The 20,034-nt window shown below is 36.1% G+C and overlaps 1 protein-coding gene across 1 annotated transcript; it reads left to right on the forward strand.

The window, feature by feature from the left end:
* Positions 1-8,324: 8,324 nt before the first annotated feature.
* LOC119979845 lies at positions 8,325-10,266 on the forward strand. Its single transcript, XM_038822470.1, has 5 exons — positions 8,325-8,545; positions 8,613-9,026; positions 9,209-9,253; positions 9,337-9,496; positions 9,754-10,266. Exons 1-5 carry the CDS (start codon positions 8,325-8,327, stop codon positions 10,264-10,266), a joined length of 1,353 nt encoding a protein of 450 aa, XP_038678398.1.
* Positions 10,267-20,034: the final 9,768 nt, after the last annotated feature.

Here is a 20,034-nt window from a genome sequence, read left to right on the forward strand (position 1 = left end):
TTCTAACAAGCGAGAATGAATTTCACGTAAAAGTAACTCCAAGGATCAACCTCACTATTTATAGACTTTATGAGTCCAACATCATGAGGATTTAAGCAAAGTAGCGGCTGAACTAGCACTGGTCGAACCAAGAAAGCTGCTACACTAGTACGAGCCAAGTTGGGGCCAAACTCAAAGTATTTAGTGTCTAATATGCAACACACATAGAAGTCATGTATTTATAGTAAAAGAAGCAGCACATGAGTACAAACTACAACTAATGTTGGCCAAAGAGAAATCTTGGCTGAATGGATCCCGAAATGAATTTTTGGTAGACCAGAGACTAAGACAAAGTCTACACCAAATGAATATAAGTAGTCAAACCAAGTGATTTCATCCACGTAACAAAACCTAGTTCGGACAAATGGTGAGCCTGATGTGAATGATAAGAGTGTCGGTTTAGCCGCAATTATCTTTACATCCTGGTGTTTGGTCTCACGGGGCTTGTTGTCAGCACGATAGGAGTGCTGATCCTGGCCACACTCTTCCTCCCAGCATGGATCCCATTTTGGGGTTCGTATTTCATACTCCCTCTTGGTGTATGAATGTCTACCTAGTGAATGTCTCTGCTGGGAGCGAGATCCATTCTAGGCACTTGCTTATTCGCTTTGTGAAGAGGGCTTTTGAGGGAGCTCTTGCCATCTACTTGACTTCAATGATCCTCGGTTGGAAGCGCTCGTCTTATGGCCACATTGACTGTTGTTAGAGTTGCATTTGTACCAGCATTCTTATGGCCACGTCGCCGGAATCGGCCAGGGAAATCACGACAACTGGAACTTCAAACACGGATTACTCCTTAATGGCGACTCCGTTCGATGTGATTCAACTTGGGTTACACTCGTCTCTTCCCTGTGCTTCTTTTGATACCACCCGTGGCCACGACCGTTGCCGGAGCATAAAATCTCCGATGAACCCCTGTAATAGAGAGAAACATGAGAGAGAGAGAGAGTCGTGTGAGAGTGAGGGTATTATTGCAAATTTTTTTATTATTTCTTTTTCCACTTTTATACAATCTTTCAAAAACACCCCTTTCAAAAATACCCTTTAATAAAATGTTCAATTAATTTCCAAAATTCATAATAAATCCAATTTAAATCTGATTTGAGTGATTCTTGCGCCAAAAATTTTCTTTTTTAAATTCCCCATTTATGAAAAATATTCTCATATTTTTATCTTGATTTACTTCTCATTCTCTCCAAATCCCGATTCACGATCACCAAGATTCACTCCACCTCGATCAACACGTCAAAGTACTATGAACAATGTATAATCGAGTCAGGATATTACATATAAGATGCCGATCGTATAATATTAAAAGTTTAAAACACCTCCAACTCGTTTTTATTTAATACGGAGCGCTTAGTATAAAAAATAACATGTCAAATGACAAAAAAGACCATCACTCTCACTTTAATTGGGGATACTCCAGACATATTACCACAAACCTTATATTATTATACAAGCCGAATATCATAATATTTTTAAACGTCGGATAGGATTAAATTATACATCAACTTATTCAATGATTAAATTATACATTGAATAGGAAAATTATACTATTCTATATGGAGTTTCAAATGGAGCCTTAGACTTGGAGACTTACGAGATATTCACCTCAAGGAATTAATATTTATGAAGATAAATATCCTTTTAGAGAAAATATTAATCATAAACAGAATAGTCAAACTATCGAATCCTATAAGAACACAAGGTAGACAGAGGTTGATAAAACAAAAATACATGAAAGATAAATCATTTATGTACATACCCCATAAAGTCTTATTTCTCACTATTCACATGACATATGTCCTATCTACGTGACACCTAGGCACCAAGCTTGACAATACCCATCTTTTCATGTATTTTATAGTCTCCAACATACTCATTTCTACAGTAGCTTTACTCAAACACTCATCCAAAAGGACACAAATGGTCAAACATGATTCCCAAGATTGACATCCTTGAACTTTTATAAATAACCCTTCCCCATCTCTGGGAAAGGGGATGTCCAATATAAGCAAGAATACAAACCTATTTTCTCAGGACATTCGGATAACAAGATACTCAGCCCAAACACTTCTCATGGTTGGTTTTCATCCACGATCAACTTCTTTGTCTTGATCATTGACTTGATCGTCGGAGTCTCTACGACCGCCACCCCCACGATATGGTCTTGGAGCTTCTCACGGCCCTTTCTCTTATGAATATTTGCATGAATCAAGATTGCAGACAATCCCTCGTCATCATCGACATTGACTTTCAACAATTGTAGAAATTGCTCCTACACCATCCACAATGAGTTAAAAATACTCCAACTGTATAATGAGTTAGTATTTCTTGTTGCAGGCGCCCATGATACTACAATCCCATGTCCTTTTTGTTTTGTGCCCATGAACTCTTGCATTATCTCCAAGTGACCATATAAATGGTACCTTAGTGGATTCCAAGGCTTCTGCAACTGCCACAAGCTCGCTTGGAGGCGGTTGTGAATGAGCCAAAGCTAACGTCAAAAAAATCCAGCAAATAACAACTAAAAAGAAATCAAAAGTCAAAGCCATGGTAAATGCATGTATATGGAATATTCTGAATAATGAAATGAAAATAAGACCAACATAGACAACATAAACTTCCAAGTCAAAGGCAGCTTTAGGGTTTGCTTGGATTGATATTTTAGAGAGTTAAGTGAACAGGATTAAGGAAGGTGGGGGAGAGTTAAATGGAGTTAAGTGGGGGAATTTTTCTCCTCACTTAACTCTCCAACTCTACATTTTGTAACCCCTCAATTTGGGGGTTTGTGAGGTGAGAGAAAATTTTGTTTATAATTTGTAAAATCATGCATAAATTTTTTCATTCATGTCAACTTAACTCTTCTTAACTCTACCTGCTATCCAAGAAAGGGTGAGTCGAGGTCATCCCCCTCCCATGACCCCCTCACTTAACTCTCCTTTCATTAGCTCTACTCTACTCTTCATTTTACAATCCAAGCAAAGCCCTAGTGAGAATACAATATTTCTTTGCCAAGATTGTTAGTCAACATAATAGGAAAATCAATGCGAAAAATAAACAAATAAGAACACCACAAATTTAACGAAGAAACCCTGTCTGGGAGAAAATCTTGGGTCTATGAGCGACCAGCCTGTCAAATCAATCCACTATGTGAAGAAAAGCTTACAATCTATCATTACCTATGACTCAATCATACAACTCGACTCGTATGGATTGTTTTTGAGGTTGGTCGCTTGATAGACTTGAGGTTTTTCTTTGTTGGGTTTTCCTCATTATTTTGGTGTGTTGATTGTTATTTACTTATTCCTCACGTTCCATAGTATTTGACTAATGATTCTTAAACAAGAACATACTCTCAACAAATGTAAATAAATCAAACGTAACGAACTTCAAGTCTTGTTGATTCTCCAACGTGAGAATGACCAAGATTGAAGGTTTCTATTCCTTGTTGATTCTTCCGAATACCAAGTTGATATAGAGAAAGACAAGCCTCCAACTTTTATTCAAAACACCAAAAACTAAAATTTATGCAAAACGTTGAGTCACTTTATATAGTTGCCATACAAACCAATTTTAAACCCTAACATAAATCCATGCAAAAGCCTTAACGACACGCCTTATGCCCATCATAACGAAACAAAAATGGCTTGGGCCCCTCATGCTGCATCATCATCCCCAAGTGGAGAAGATTAAGTCCCTAAATGCGAACCATCCTCATCAGAAGTATCTTGACGGTATGGCATAAGATGTTTGTCATTGAAGACATCGGTCGTACGATTGATGACCTTAGTCTACGGGTGGTCAGCACTACTAAAACTCAACTTGGTGTTACCAAGTTTCCACGAACACCTCCAAATATGGCTAACAAATCGTGCATCCCTATCTAACACAATAGACATAGGCAGACCATGGATTCGATACACCTCTTGAAAGAATAGTTGGACAACATTAACAACATCAATGGTCTTTATGCACGGAATAAAATGCACTATCTTAGAAAATCGATTGACAATGATGTAAATAGAATCCATACCACGCTGTACGCGTGAAAGCTGATGTAAAAATTCTCGCAAGTGCACAAGAGTACAAATAGCACAGTGTATGTAAGTATGAGGTCGATCCCACAGAAACTAGTCTAATTTAATTAATGTACCCAAGGTGATGTATGAATGAGAATGGATGAAGAATGGAAATATGTATGATGAAATTAAATTAAGCTAACAAGGAAACAAAATTCAGATTTTGTGTTATCAATATGAAATATGAGAAGAATACGATGACAATGATTTCACCTAGCAATCATATCACAAGCATTCAATTAACAAACACACAATTCTGGTTCTTATTCAAAGGTTGATTCTTTTTTAAATATGTTAGTTCATTCGCGATGCCAATAAATATTATTAACAATGGATTAATCCTGTTCGTTCGTAGTCGTTAACCCAGGGCTAATAACTCATTATGATCTAAAGAACTATAACAGCCAACCAATTCCCTAAACCTTGTTCACTACAGTTGACAATTGATTTCCTTAAATTCAATTTCGCTAGGACACGTGAATTTTGTTCGTTCCTTAGTCCTAACTAGATGAGCCTAATTGCCTACCCAATTGGTGATCAAGCAATCAAATAAACAATAGATTATAAGCATAGAAATTAAAGATAATAATCATTGAACCAAAATCATGCATTCATTAAATTGAAATACTTGCAATAATCATGCTAGGGTATATCAAACCCTTGCAAAAAATATTTAGTTACAACCCATCATCCAAGAGGCAAAAAAAATCTAGAAAGAAAAAGCATGGAAGAGAGATGAAGAAAAACCCTTGATTTGATGAAATTGTTGTTGGTAAGGAAGCTTTAAGTCCTTCAATCCTTACAAAAGCTTAAATAGAAGGAGTTTTGCTGCCCAAAACCTAAAAAAAGAGTGTGTTTTTCTTGGCTTCCCTTTATATATTAGGGTTTGAAAATTAGGAAATCTAAAAGAAAAAGAAAAACTATAGTTTTTCTCATCAGGTCCCGCTAGAGCGGCCAAAAATCAATGTTCTGGTGAAATTGTGCAATTTCCCTCCCCTGGAGCACCCAAGAATCAACCTTCTGCCATTTGAATGTGTATTTGCTTTCGATGGAGCACCCGTGAGCGTTGGAGCGGCTATCTAATGCATTTTTTAGTCAGATTCAATTGTTTCTTCATCTTTTTGACCTGTATCTTCGCTCAAAACCTTTCTACAATAAAACACAAGGAATTTGAATTGAATCAACCTAATTCCATCAAAATTTACTAAGAACGTAATGAAATTAAGCACAAAAGTATGATAAAATATATGCACATCAAAAGCCCCAACACAAAATCCATGCTAATGTGTTCCCAAGGACTGCATGGAATTGGCAACGGCATGTATAGGCCGACATTGGTAGCCACTCCTTTCGATGATGATATACCCTACAACCCGCGACAAACTTCCCTACATTATGCAGGACACTCAGCCAAAAATAGGCTTCCAACATCAATTGAATTGTTTTGTCCCTCCCCATGTGTCCTTCATTGTTCAACACTTGGATAATCAGCAACCGTAAACTATAATTGGGTGTGCACAAGTGATTGCCTTTAAATAGAAAACCCTACTAGACCATATAATCAATGCGACGACATGCGTGCAAATATTGTAGAATTGGAGCAAAATATGGGTCAACCTCCACCAAATCTCACAATGATTCAAAACATAACACCCAACTCCTCATTGTTGTAAGCAAGGTACTTCGACAGCTAAGCGCATCTGCAACCCTATTCAAGGCACCCGAATGGTCCTTAGGAACAATGGTAAACTGCTATAAATAAGAAGCTTATTTAGCATGTCGAGCATGTAGTTGATCTTGTGAGTTGATATGCTTCAACGCCTCATGATCTATAAACAAAATAAATTCACTATGGGCTAAATATGACCGCCAATGCTTCAGAGCCTAAACAATTGCGTAGAACTCGACACCATACGTGCTATAGTTTAGCTTTGACCCATAGAGCTTCGCATTATAAAATGCCATAGGATGACCTTCCTGACTTAAAACAACCACAATACCCACCTTAGATGCAACACAATATAGTTCGAAGGTCTTGGAAAAGCTACTAGGACGAATAAAGGTGCTGAAATTAGTAGCTGCTTAATCCTATGAAAGGCTGTCGTAGCTTCTTTAGTAGAAACAAACTTCTCATGCTTTATGCATTCAATTATAGGTGTCATAATCGTACTAAATTTATGAATAAAGCGTCTATAGAATGATGCTAACCTGTGAAAGCTTTGGACACCTTGTAAAGTCTACGACATTGGCCAATTCCGGACTTCCTCAACCTTTGGCTGATCTTATCTCTAGAAACAAAAAATCTGAGAAATAATACCTTGTTAGTCATGAAAGAACACTTCTTTATAGCTGCATAAAGCTTCTCTTAAATTTGTTGATTCGACACACAAATACCAAATTTAAGGCTTCGAGACTTTGTTGATTTGAACGAATACAAAAGAATGGGAAATAAAAGGCAACTCAACTTTATAATTTTTATTCAACTCAAAACTAAAATTCCTTAATACTAGTCAAACCCTAAACACTTTTAGCATGAAACAAATACTTTAGTGAGGACAAGAGGAAGCTCGTGTGTGAGAGCATCACGAGAACCAAAATAGGCCTTCAATCTTTTGGTGAGATGCGCAAACCGTCAAGTGAAATCTAGTACCAAATGAAATGATGTATAGGAACCCTTGGATATTTAATTTTTGTTTGAATAAGATCTAATAATTGGTAAGCCGAAATGAACATTGGATTTCTACAAGATACGCTAGTAAGAATTGGGAAGTTTCGCAAGTAACTAAACTTATTTTGTGTTATAGGTCGTACACTGTTATGACACTCGTGTGATGAGTTGAACTGTTCAGCTGAATTAGCCTCGAGGTATGCTTCTGGTAAGCTTAAGAGGTTACCAGATCTGAATATGTAGTTTGTGTTTGCTTGAACTCTATCTTTGTATTGGAACACGTTTTTGTTCAAATAAAATTGATCTGGATACTATCTAATACAGAAGATGTGATAGGAGCAAAGTATTGAAGTTCATATGGACTCATTGTGGATTAGTTGTTGGATAGGAACTAATGTCTATTAATTGGATTTATGTGTGTTGGTTTTTATCTTAATCATATGTAACAATTATCTTCAAGATAAACACTTGATTAAAGTTTGCAATTATCAGAAGGAGTTCAAGATGTTTATATGAAGTACATCAACATGGAGTCTGGGTATTGAAGCTTTAAGAGAGAAAAACCCTTAGAGAAATATTTTGTACTCCGAGTCTGATTTGTGTGTTTTGTTTTTTATTTCCACTCTCTTAGATGTTTTGATGAGTGATTCATATCTGTATTCATTATGAGAGAGTGTGAGTTTCATGTGTGAGTGCTGCTCTATTGATTTCTTTGATTTATCATAAGAGGAAGAAGAAGAGCAAGACTGCACTACTTCGAAGTAACCTTCGCAGGCTACCTCAGAAGTTACCTGGATCTTACTTCAGTACAAAGTCTCTTGGAGGTGTCAAGAGCAATTGCAAATGATCATTGATGTGTTGATTTGGGGTCAAAGCATAGGCTGAGTCAAGTTGTATGATCGAGTCATAGGTAATGATAGATTGTAAGCTTTTTTTCACATAGTGGATTGTTTTGACAGGCTGGTCACTCATACACCCGAGGTTTTCTCCCAGTTAGGGTTTCCTCGTTAAATTTGTGGTGTTCTTATTTGTTTATTCTCCGTATTAATTTTCCTATTACATTGACTAACAATCTTGATAAAGGAATATTGTATCCTCAACTAGTATCGGAGCGGGTGTCAACAATGGAATCTATATCAATAAATAAGGTACCACAGTTTGATGGATCAAACTATTCATACTAAAAAGCTCGCATGAGAGCGTACTTGAAGTCCATTGATGAACGAGTTTGGATGTCAATCGTGGTAGGTATAGTGAACCCGAGTCTATTGATGACGAGGGTAACAAAATTCTTAAACCTTCTGAGACTTGGACTAAAGGTGACCTTGAAAATGCAGGTTGGAACAGTAAGGCAATAAATGTTTTATTTTCTGGTTTGAATATTTCTGAGTTTCGCAGGATCTCGCGTTGTGAGAAGGCAAAAGAAGCTTGGATTTGTTGGAGAAGACACACGAAGGAACCAATACAATTGAACAATCAAAGCTTCAACAACTTACTGCCAAGTTTGAAGAATGAAGTGTTTGATGACTTCTATGAAGTTAAACGATATTGTCAATACATCTTTTACTCTATGTGAAGCTATTGAATCAAGCAAAGTGGTAAGGAAGATTCCCAGATCTCTACCTGAAATATTCACAATGAAGGTGGTAGCAATTGAAGAAAGCAAAGACATTAATAAAATAAAGGTAGAAGAATTCATTGGCTCACTACAAACTTTTGAGGCAAGTTTTCTAAAACCTAAAAAATCAAAAAGGTGTTTCTTATCTCTCTACTAATGATTCTAATGATGTTGCTGATGAATTCTTGCTGTTAACAAAAAGTTTTAAGAAATTCATGAAGAATAGAAACTCCAAGGATTTCAAGAAGGAGGAATCTTCATCGTCCAAATCTAAAAGGAAAAGTAAAGATCCAAAGTCCACTCAATGCTTTGAATGTAAAGGATTTGGACATTTTGCTCAGGAGTATGCAAATCGAAAAAAGAAGCCGAAGGCCTATCAGACCACTTGGAGCGATGATACAGAAGAAGAATCTGACGTTGAATTAGAAGAGGAAAATGATACTCCAGTAGGTTTTCCGGTAACCTTAAGCGACCAAAGATCCGAAACAAGCTTAGAAGAAGATGATTCGGTTGTTGATATATGTGAGCTTCAGGGTGCCTATGAAGACATAATTGAGGATTGTATCAAGGCTAAAAAGGAAAGACACACAACTATTAAAGAGAAGGGACTTCTAGTGTAATAACTTGCTGAAACCAAAAAGGAAATCAAAGAGTTGAAGGAAAAAATAGCTGAGCTGGAAGCTTTGAAGAAACCTGATGTAACCTCTGATATAGCCTACTTCACAAACGCTAAACCAAAAAGAGAAAATATGCTGAAAAAGGTTGTTCTAATGTTAATAAATTTGAATTTGCTTCTAGTCATTTGCAGAACATACTTGATATGCAAAAGACAAGCAAGGAGACGTTTGGAAATAAGTGAAAGTTCACAAATGGGTGCACAAAAAAAAGATCCCAAAATTTGTAAAGTTTGTTCCTTCCACCTGTAGGATTTTGGAGCAGGAAAAACGAAAGTGCAATATACCAAACGTGGTGAATGCTAAAAATGGGAGAGCACCTCTTCAGCTAAGGTATGAAAATTTTTATCGTTTTGGCAGCATTGCTCAGCCATTCCATCCTCAATCCTTCTATGAGAAAAATTTTACAAAGGTATGACCAAGGTAGGTTCATTCCCATTTGTCATTATTGTGAAATCAAGGGACATATTCATCCATACTGTCATAAATTGTATGGAATACCAATCATACATGTGTAGAAGGACTAATGTTGTGCAAATGCAGAAGGAAAATTTCATTAACAGGTTTCAACCGCTAGCTAAAGATGTAACTTAGGACAGGTTACCCAGAAAGCTACCTGAGGCAAAACAGCCTATACAAGCACCTCAAGCTAATAAATAATGGGTCAAGAGTTCAGAATCAAGGTCCATGTTTGTCCATATATCATTAGCTGCATTCAAGACTAATTCTTGGTACCTGGACAGTAGTTGTTTAAGACATATAAGTGGTAACAAATCTTTTGTCACATCTTTTGAGTCTTTTGATGGTGGAAAGGTAACTTTTGGTGATGGGAGTCAAGCTAAAGTAAAAGGTAAGGGCATGATAAGAGCTTTTGATGAATGCATCTTAAACAATGTTCTTTATGTTAAAGGTCTCAAAGCCAACTTAATAAGTATTAGTCATTTGTGTGATTCAAAATACTCTACCTTGTTCACTAAACGATTTTGTAGGATCTACAATGACAAACATACGTGCATCTTAAAAGCTAAGAGATCTTCGGATAACTACTATACTATCTCAATTGAAGCTGGTTTTTCATGCAAGTCTTCTATTGTCTCTACCTCAGACAGGCTATGGCATGAAAGGCTTGGGCACCTCAACTATCAAGACTTGAAGAAATTGTCAAATAAGGAGGTAGTATGAGGAATGCCAAGGATTGGCTCAAAAAAAGGTGTGTGTGGTCCATGCCAACAAGGTAAGCAAACCAAGGTACCACATAAGAAGGTAAGTATTGTAAAGTCTATAAGACCTTTTGAAATACTTCACATGGATTTTATGGGACCTACCCAAGTTGAAAGTCTCGAAGGTAAGAAGTATATTCTTGTTGTGGTAGATGACTTTTCAAGATACTCATGGTAAGGTTTTTGCATGACAAAACTGTAACATTTGAAGCCTTCTATGATCTGTATCTATTATTGGAAAATGAAAAGAAATATATGGTTTTAATTGACTAAAATTAGGATAGATCATGGAACTGAGTTTGAAAACGCTAAATTTGATGCTTTTTGTAGATATTTTGGCATCAAGCACGAGTTCTCTACCCCCAAGACTTCTTAGCAAAATGGTGTTGTGGAGAGGAAGAATCGGTTACTTCAAGAAATGGAAAGAACTATGATGCACGCAAAGAATGTTGCACAAAGGTTTTGGGCTGAAGTAGTAACCACGTCATGCTATATCTCAAATCGAGTTCATATGAGATCTAGAACAAAACTCACGTGTTATGAACTCTGGAAAGGAAAGAAGCCCATGGTGAAACACTTCAAAGTATTTGGAAGTAAGTGTTTTATCCTTCGAGATAGGGAAAGCATTGGTAAGGTTGACACTAGAAGTGACGAAGGCATTTTCATGGGATATTCCTTAAATAGTCGAGCTTATCGTGTTTTCAATACCAAAACCAACACAATAATGCAATCAGCAAATGTTGTCATACATGATGATGTGTTTGAAAGTGATGTTGAATAGGAAAATGTATTTCAGCCGTCAATGATGAGCTAAGTACAAGTGCTGAAAAGGAATTTGAAGGTACTGATGTAACTTCACAACAGGCTACCTCTCTACAAGTAGAACCTGCTATAACCACTGAAGTAACCTTGAAAAAGCATATATCAACACAAACAGTGAAGCAGTCTACCTCAAACGTTCTTGAGCCTTCTAAACGAGTAAAGAAGAACCATCCATAATATCTCTTTCTTGGAGAAATAACCGCTCCCATGAAGACAAGAAGACAACTTCAAAATGAGGTAAGTTACTTGTGCTATGTGTCTCAATATAAGCCCAAAAATGTTAAAGATACCTTAAATGATGAGTCACGGGTAGATGCAATGCATAAAGAGTTAAATCAATTTGCACGCAATGATGTTTGGACATTAGTTCCTAAACCTGAAAAATGTCAATATCATTGGACAAAATGGATCTTCAAGAATAAAACTGATGAACATGGTTTGATTACTAGAAATAAAGCCAGATTAGTTGCACAAGGGTATACACAAGTTGAAGGGGTTGACTTTGATGAAACATTTGCACATGTTGCTCGTTTAGAATCCATTCGCATTCTTTTGTTTATAGCAAAGCTTACTTCATTTTAAGTTGTTTCAGATGGACGTGAAAAGTGCATTCTTGAATGGATTATTAAACAAAGAAGTATATGTTAAGAAATCTCAAGGTTTTGAAGATCCAATCCATCCATCACATGTGTATAAACTTAACCGTGCCTTGCATGGTTTGAAACAAGCCCCTAGGGCTTGGTATGAAAGACTCACAATATTTCTCTTGAGTACAGGATTTTCAAGAGGAACGATTGACAAGACACTCTTTGTAAAGAAAGATCACAAACATATTTTGGTTTCTCAAATATACATTGATGATATTGTGTTTGGATCCACTTCTATTTCTTTGTCACAAGAGTTTGGTGAGTTAATGAAATTTGAATTCGAGATGAGTATGATAAGTGAATTAACCTATTTTCTAGGATTTCAGGTGAAGCAATCCCAAGAAGGGATATTCATTTCTCAAACCAAGTATATAAGTAACTTGATGGAGAAATTAAATGTAGCCTTGAGCAAACCAGCTCCAACTCCTATGAGCCCGAGCACTAAGCTAAGCAAGGATACAATTGAAAAGTCTGTGGATTAGACTTTGTATAGAAGTATCATAGGAAGCTTACTTTACTTGACTGTAAGTAGGCCTGACATTGCATTTAGTGTTTGTGTGTGTGTTCTAGGTACCAAGCCGATCCCAAAGAATCTCACTATACGATAGTGAAAAGGATCTTGTAGTACATCAATGGTACACTAGACTTTAGAATTTTCTATTCAAAAGACACTAATGCGTCATTGGTAAGGTTACTCCGATGCTGACTGGGCAGGTTGCAGCGATGATAGAAAGAGCACTTCAGGTGAATGTTTCTACTTAGGTACAAACTTGGTAGCTTGGCATAGCAAAAAGCATAATGTTATCTCCCTCTCCAAAACTGAAGCAGAATTCATAGCTACTAGAAGTTGTTGCACTCAATTGCTTTGGATTGAACAAATGCTAATTGACTACGAATTGGAACAGGAAAGTATGACCATATTTTATGATAATATGAGTGCTATTAACATTTCTAAAAATGTTGTTCAACATTCTAGGACTAAGCATATTGACATTCGTCATCATTTCATTCGAGACCTTGTTGAAAGCAATATTGTGAAACTTGAGTACATTGCTACTGAAAATCAATTGGCCGATATTTTTACAAAACCTCTACACACGCAAAGGTTCTTATTCCTAAGAAAAGCACTAGGGGTGATTAAAATAGAATAGATTTTTCAAGTAAGCTTGAGGTAACAAGTATGTGGGATATGTGATTTAATTTTTAATCGATGATTATAGCATTGATTGTTTGATGTTACCTCCGCTTGTGTTTATGGTTAAATGGCTAATCCGTCCATGAAATTGAACAGTTCATTGGGAAACTTGATGCAAGCAACACAAATGGAAAAGGCTACGTCAAAGGTTAAAAAAAAGGTATGTATCTTTTGAAATAAGAAGAGCTACCTAAGTTTGACTGTGAAAACAGCCATGTAACCTAAGGTTTCACCTCTTGAAATAAAGGGGGCAATCTTGTAAGTTGCTTGCATGTACATAAAAGTATCAACGGATCTAGATTTGACAATCTATGAAAAGTCTATCTCTTGTATTATGTTATATCTTGATCTAACCAGTATTGAGATTCACACACAGATGCACAAGAACAAATAACATGCATCAGATTTCAAGAAAATGATGAGGGAATAGTAAGTCCATTTCAAGAACATATCTTATGGTAAGTCTTTCTAACCATTGTTTATTTCATTTGATTGAGTATCAAAACCTAGAAGTTCCATACTTGAAACCAATCTCTCTTGATTATTTATTTTATTTGGATACTCTTTTATGCGTTTTTAATTCTCTAGGATAGCCTAGTTGTGTTCTAGGCGGGAAAATTTTCAAGTAGGTTGGCCAATTGAGAAGTAAGCTACAATGTAACCTCAATGCCTACACAACCTTGGCCCAATGGTATTTTCAAAATTTTGTTCATACTGACAAGTCATTAAATGAAGTGCGCTTTTTAATTGAGCAGTTGTGTGGGAATTGAATTCATTAATGGGTATGTCTCTTCAAGAAACCCTTTCACTTACACCGTTTCCTCTTATCTCGTTACACATCCTACATAGATACTCTTACTCTTCCTCAAAGACATCGGTTAAGTCTCTCCCACTCCTATTTCAACTCAATCTTTGATCACCTTCACAATTACTTACAATGGTTATTTATAGGACTAGACCTATTAATACGATATATCCAAAGATAGTATTTGTGATACAACAAAACACATACATAATAGGATATGTATTTTATTCAATCTTAACTCCTCAAATTCTATCTCTTAGTGTTTTGTTTCATCCTAAACTCTAAGTAAAGAATAACAAACTAAAGACATCTCTTATTTAGAGTCCTAATATAAATCTCAGTCTCGCAAGAGATAAAACACACATCAATTCAAGATATGAAGGTCTTGTTTGGATCTGATCCATAATCGCGATTGGAGTAGCCTACCTCAGGTTGCATGAGCAATATAAGCTACTTCAGGATACATCACTGTACAAAACACAAATAACATAAGCACATTATCCACCAATCAATTGGACTACTCAGACTGTCATATTCTGGTATGGTTATAAATCCAACACCATCCTTTCTTCGGATACTACTCTTCACTGCTTAATTGCCCTCTTATTGGCCAGTCACTTCAACTAAGTATTGGTCAGAGGCAAAGGTGAACTTGTGAGGCACCTCAGTTCATAAGCTAGCTTGGTGTTATGAGCCACATGTCAACATTCTAATGAATGGTAATTTTGGTATCATCAACATGCCCCCATATCTTTTATCCAATAAGTCAAATTAGACTCCAATTATGTTGTATTACCAGGTTCAAGTGCGGGTTTTGAACCAACTCAAGAGGAGGGTTTGATTCCTCGATATGGTGGCACTGACACGCTTCAAAGCAAGGGTTATTGATTTTAATTGTTCTAATTGAGGTCGGGTTGCCATGAGAGAAAATACATGGTGGAATTAAATTGTTTAACCTTGAAATTTAATGTAGAATATGGATTTCTAAAAAAGGGGTAGATTGTAGAGTATGGAATGTGATTATTGAATAGATTGGTGAACATGAAAATTTAATGAAGCTTTTTTCATTGAATAGGTTAGTGAATTCGCGTTGAGTATATGTTGTGTTTGTAGACATTGCATTGTATTTTGTGCATTTTTAGCAACATGGTTTATTATCGAGTATGGACTCGAGGATTCATATTAGGTATTAGTGGATATGGATTGCTGAAATTTTATACATATGTGAACGTGCTACTAGTGGATCCAAATATTGGCTCTGGTGACATGGTTCTAACCTTATTGTTGATAGTATTTACTAGGTGGATCCAAAAATTTAGTGCTATTAAATTCTAGAGAATGCGACAAGTGTGACTTACTGGCTTTTTTTATCACGAAATGAACTCATGGTTTGACGGTTGATCATTGGAGGTGAGTTTAGATGTTCAATTGGGTGGATCGGATCAATATTTCATTCACATGTTATTGTATTTACCTTCTTTGAATCTCAACCTTTATTTCTACTTTGTATATCCCTACTAAGCATTCGACTCATAACCTCATTTCTTATCCTTTCATGTGAGTTTGTTATGATGTAGGTCCTTCAGATCAGCAAGATGGGCTATCACTGTTATTACTTGGGTTGATGACTCACATATTTTTTGAACATTGGAGTTCCAAAGGTGCAGCCGCAGATGTTGATGGATGTGATGGAGATAGTAAGGGCTGACACTCAATTAGTATAGGTAGATGCTACTCGCACACTGGAGATCCATAGTAAAGGTCATACATCATGGACCCTAGGGGATGACCCAGTAATGCGCCTGGTTGGGAGAGATTTGGTTGAGTTAAATCAGATGCACAAGACCAAAGTCCTAGCTTTACGGTTGACAAGAGTATAGTAAGAGCATGAGTGGTTGTGGCATATGTTCAATAGGTTGGATACTCAACATACCTGTTGGGAAGCGAGTGATGTTAGTTTCATACTTCTTAGAGGGAGTGGCATATAATTTGTGAGACTCTCTAAATAGTAGTAGGGAGACCCTCACGTAGACATTTTTGGATGAGCTATTTATGTAGCATTTCATGTCTTTGTCCTTTTATTCAAAAAAAGGCACTAGAGTTCTTAGAGTTGGTACAGAATCCGAGATGACAGTGAATGATTGAAGCAACCGGCATGAAAAACGATGAAGTCGCCACCAATTGATTTTTAGAATGCAATTGGACATCCATTCTGGTCTACGAGAAAAATGGGTCAGGGGGTCTATTGAGTATAGGGAAGGTGTTAGGTACCCCACAACTCCCGAAAATAGTTACCTTCAAAAATGTTTTCCTATTTAGCTCTAATTTGTTTTTGTTTGATGGGTCTTATTGGAATATAGTGAAAAATCCACTTGAAGTGGTTTGAAGAAAAAAGGTGCACAGGATCACTGCGGCCATTCCCGGCTTGGCCAAAGATAAATAAAAATTCCACTTGGAGTGGGTATGGTAATTTGAAAAGGGGTGTGCACGGGATCATTGGGGCCATTCCTGACTTGGCAAAAAATGTTGATTTTGCTTAGTTTGGATGAAAATTCCACTTGGAGTGGATTTTGATGTTTTTGAAAAAGGGATTTTGAAGACTTGGTTGATGTACCAAAAGGGCCCACAATCAAGGAAAAAGGTTCAATTCAAGCCTTACTCACAATCATGTTCTTCATTAGAAAAGAAAGAATCCATTTAAGACCCACCGGACGGGCCAAATATCTTTAAACCTCCCTTTGGGTCATTGAATAAATTCTCCTAATCCCTAAAAACATATTTGCTTTCCGGGTCCACGAAATCCAAATGTTTTGGATGAATGCCAATGGAACCTCAATATCTTGAAGACTCCTTGGTATTTAAACAAAACATAAAGGTTCCATAAATTAATCTGGGTGTGTTTATTAAGGTGAGACGGCTTGGATTAATTCTAATGACTAAGGCGTTGCATTTATTTTCATGGCATTCAAGCAATCCTATCATACGTCTAAGCATCATGGCATAGTGTGAAAAGTCAAAGTCTTAACCATGCATTCTAATGCAATCATCATTCACAAAATCAATTTCTAGTTTCAATTTGCTTCTAGCATCCAAGAATATCATGTATGCATTTTCTATTTTACATCCACTATTTTTGTTACACTATTACAAGACTTACACTTTACAATTATGCATGACAAATAATAAAATGTACAAAAATCCAATATCACCCGCGAGACCCATTGCTTCAATCCAGCCCAAATCCTTTAAGTATTCCCTTCGGGCCAAGTGGGATCAAGCCCGGTCCAAGCCCCAACATCAAACAGAAAAATAATGGGGTCAAATGGGTATTCAAATATAATATCAAATTCAAATCCATATTTAAAGATTCACACATACACATAAACATATATGATAATATCATACATAACCACATCATGTACCCACACATATACATATGCACACATACATGCCATATATATAATATACACTCAGACACAAATGTATACATATATGAATAAACACATCACATATACACGCACACACCCTGCATATAATATATATACATATATACCGGTCATCAAATAAACATATATAAACATCAGCATATATAGACATCAGCATGTATATTAACCAGATATATGCAGTGTATTAATATAGCAGATTAATCCGATCTAAGCAACCAAACAGCAGCACAACATATTAAGTTCAAGCACCAACCAAAGAGTATATGTCTGCCTTCTCATGAAGAGGACCAGAAGATGCGAAGATAAAAACAGAAAATACAACCAGAAGAGATGCTAAGTATGATCAAAGAAACGAAACCTGAAAAGTGACCAAAATATGTTCAGATTAATGTTCTTTCAAAGATGGAACCCGACAAATACAAGAATAGAACTAGGAGAACAAAAACAAGAAGTGGAATCAAATCAGAGGGTAAGCTAATTACTACCTTCTCAGATCAACGAAACCGGTGGAAGCAAAATCCTCTTCTTCTCCTGATTCTCCCTTTCTCTTCTACTCCCGGTTCTCCTTTTCCCTTTCTGTTTTCTTCTCTCTGTTTCCGGCGATTTCTTTTTACCCTTTTTCTCCTTTTCTCTGTTTTTTCTTTCTTTTTCTTTTGTGTGTTGTGCGGCTACTTCCTCCAACCCCTCTCAAAGAATGCTACATTTCTTTTATATTAAGAGAGAATGAGACCACCTCTCTCCTAAAACCCTAGTTCTTTCAATTGGTCCCTTTTGCCCTTACTTTTTCTTTCCTTTTAACCAAGGTGGCTATTCTTTTTGGTTCTTTTCCATTTTTAGTTTTCCATTTAATTTATTTATTTTTATTCTCTAGATATTTTCTAGGGTTTTGTTTTTGATAATTGGCCAAAACTTAAGAATTAGGCTTTAAATTTTGAGTTTATCAATCCACGGGCTTTTAAGTAAAGAAACGAGTTTGGAGTTCGTTTTGCTTCCTTTAATTTTTGTTTTGGATTTCATATACTTATTTTTCTTTTACTAATATTTTTGGCCGGACGAAAACCGGTTACTACAGTCAGTAAAATGTAACTCAAGCAATGAATGAATCTTCAACCATGAAGATTCAAAATTACTTTGCGAAGAACCCAGTTGTCGCTTGAGCTTCGCATGTGCGCTCTCAACCCTGTGTTGAAACAAGAAAAAAAATTAAAATTTGTGGTAACTATCCAAATATATTTAAATAGATAAATTTGTTTTATCGTGCTAAGAATTTCCTTCGGTCGCACCAAATTCTTAGACAAGTCTACCAAAATCTTTGTCTGCTTATCTGTCAATCTCCCAGGGTAACTATACCCCTCATAATTATCAACAGAAGGATGATTGTGCATTCCATTAACAACTTCTAAAATCCAACCATCCCCAGTTTTAGCTGGTTTTCCTTTTAGTAAGAATAGGCAACCACATTTCTTAGTGCCAGTAGACATACGATTTTTTACATTCTTTGCGTCGTTACTAACCATGGGCCTATATGAACCAAACCGTTCACAAGCAAGTAATACTCGTGGCTTTCTACTACTTCCACCAAAATCAGAGGTTCTAATTATAAGGACATGTCAAGTTTGTATAGCAGCCCCTCGTGCCCATGAAATTAAATGATCTTTACTTTTGTATATCTAGTAGACCGGAAAAAAATTAGTTAACACATATTAACAACTAAAATACATAGAAACAATGATAAAGGCATACTCACATCATATGTGATAAATTCACTACTATAATCAACCATGAATAATTCACCACTTATCATAGTCTCTTTCGTAGATGCATCCTCCTACATTGGAAGAATATATAATTAGTGAAACTGAACATATTTTTTGAAGTCAAAGAAAGGCAAAAACTTCTACAAAGAAACAAAAACATATACTAAACCCGTTAAACATGGTTGGCCTATGCACAGTAAAACAGAGAACAAAAAAATGGAGCATGTAAATTATTAGAGTAAATTTTTGAAATTCCTACACTTATATATTCATGACAACACTGCTAAAACAGAAGTTCCTTAAACCATCCTTAATTGAAATTAACATATTTACTCCAAACTTGATAACATTATACCTAGAAAACGGGTATAATTGACTTTGAAATTGGTAAGATGATATTGATATGTGATGCGCATATTATTATATACCTTTTTGCTTATGTTTTTAGGTTGAATTGACGTTTTGTTTATCGAAATAAGATCGGATTTTGCATAAATTATATTTTTTGTGCTTTTTCAGCTCCTTATGCTCAATAGCTGCTCGACCCATGCTCGAGCATAGATATCACAATATTGACCAGCAGTTAGCGCCCAACATATGCTCAACAAGTGCTCAATAGCTGCTCGACAGAATAAAATCCGAGAATCAGAAGTTTGACTTGTTTTAGAAGTTTCCTTTGAGGTTTACGTGTTTATTATTATTGAAGGAAACCGTAGGAGGTTGGGGAGAGTTTAAAACATATATAAATACCTCAATCCTCGTGGATTCGACACTCGTATTTGCTAAGTTATACTGCTATTGATTCGTGCACTTGCGAGTATAAACTGAGTTTTGAATTGCTATAATTTTAGTGGTTCGGAATCTCACATCAATATGCATAAGACAGTAGATTCCAATAAAACACGGATTATACTATTCCCAAGCAAGAAAACACAATATATTATTCTTAAACGGTTACTAAATAGAGCAGTTCGTGTGCAAACAATAAACACATTCTCTAGACACAAGTGAATTAAATTCAGCATGTATGATAGGTTCTAGGCAGTCACGTTACAAAA

The sequence above is a fragment of the Tripterygium wilfordii genome, chromosome 15, assembly GCF_013401445.1.
Source record: "Tripterygium wilfordii isolate XIE 37 chromosome 15, ASM1340144v1, whole genome shotgun sequence".
Taxonomy (NCBI): Eukaryota; Viridiplantae; Streptophyta; class Magnoliopsida; order Celastrales; family Celastraceae; genus Tripterygium; species Tripterygium wilfordii.

Excerpts from the sequence above, each read along its gene's own strand:
- LOC119979845 (XM_038822470.1), top strand. The coding sequence starts at position 8,325 with ATGAAGTTAAACGATATTGTCAATACATCTTTTACTCTATGTGAAGCT. Across the intron at positions 9,254-9,336 it reads CAAAAGACAAGCAAGGAGAC|GATTTTGGAGCAGGAAAAAC; the intron begins GTTTGGAAATAA and ends TTCCACCTGTAG. Across the intron at positions 9,497-9,753 it reads ATGAGAAAAATTTTACAAAG|AGTTCAGAATCAAGGTCCAT; the intron begins GTATGACCAAGG and ends TAATGGGTCAAG.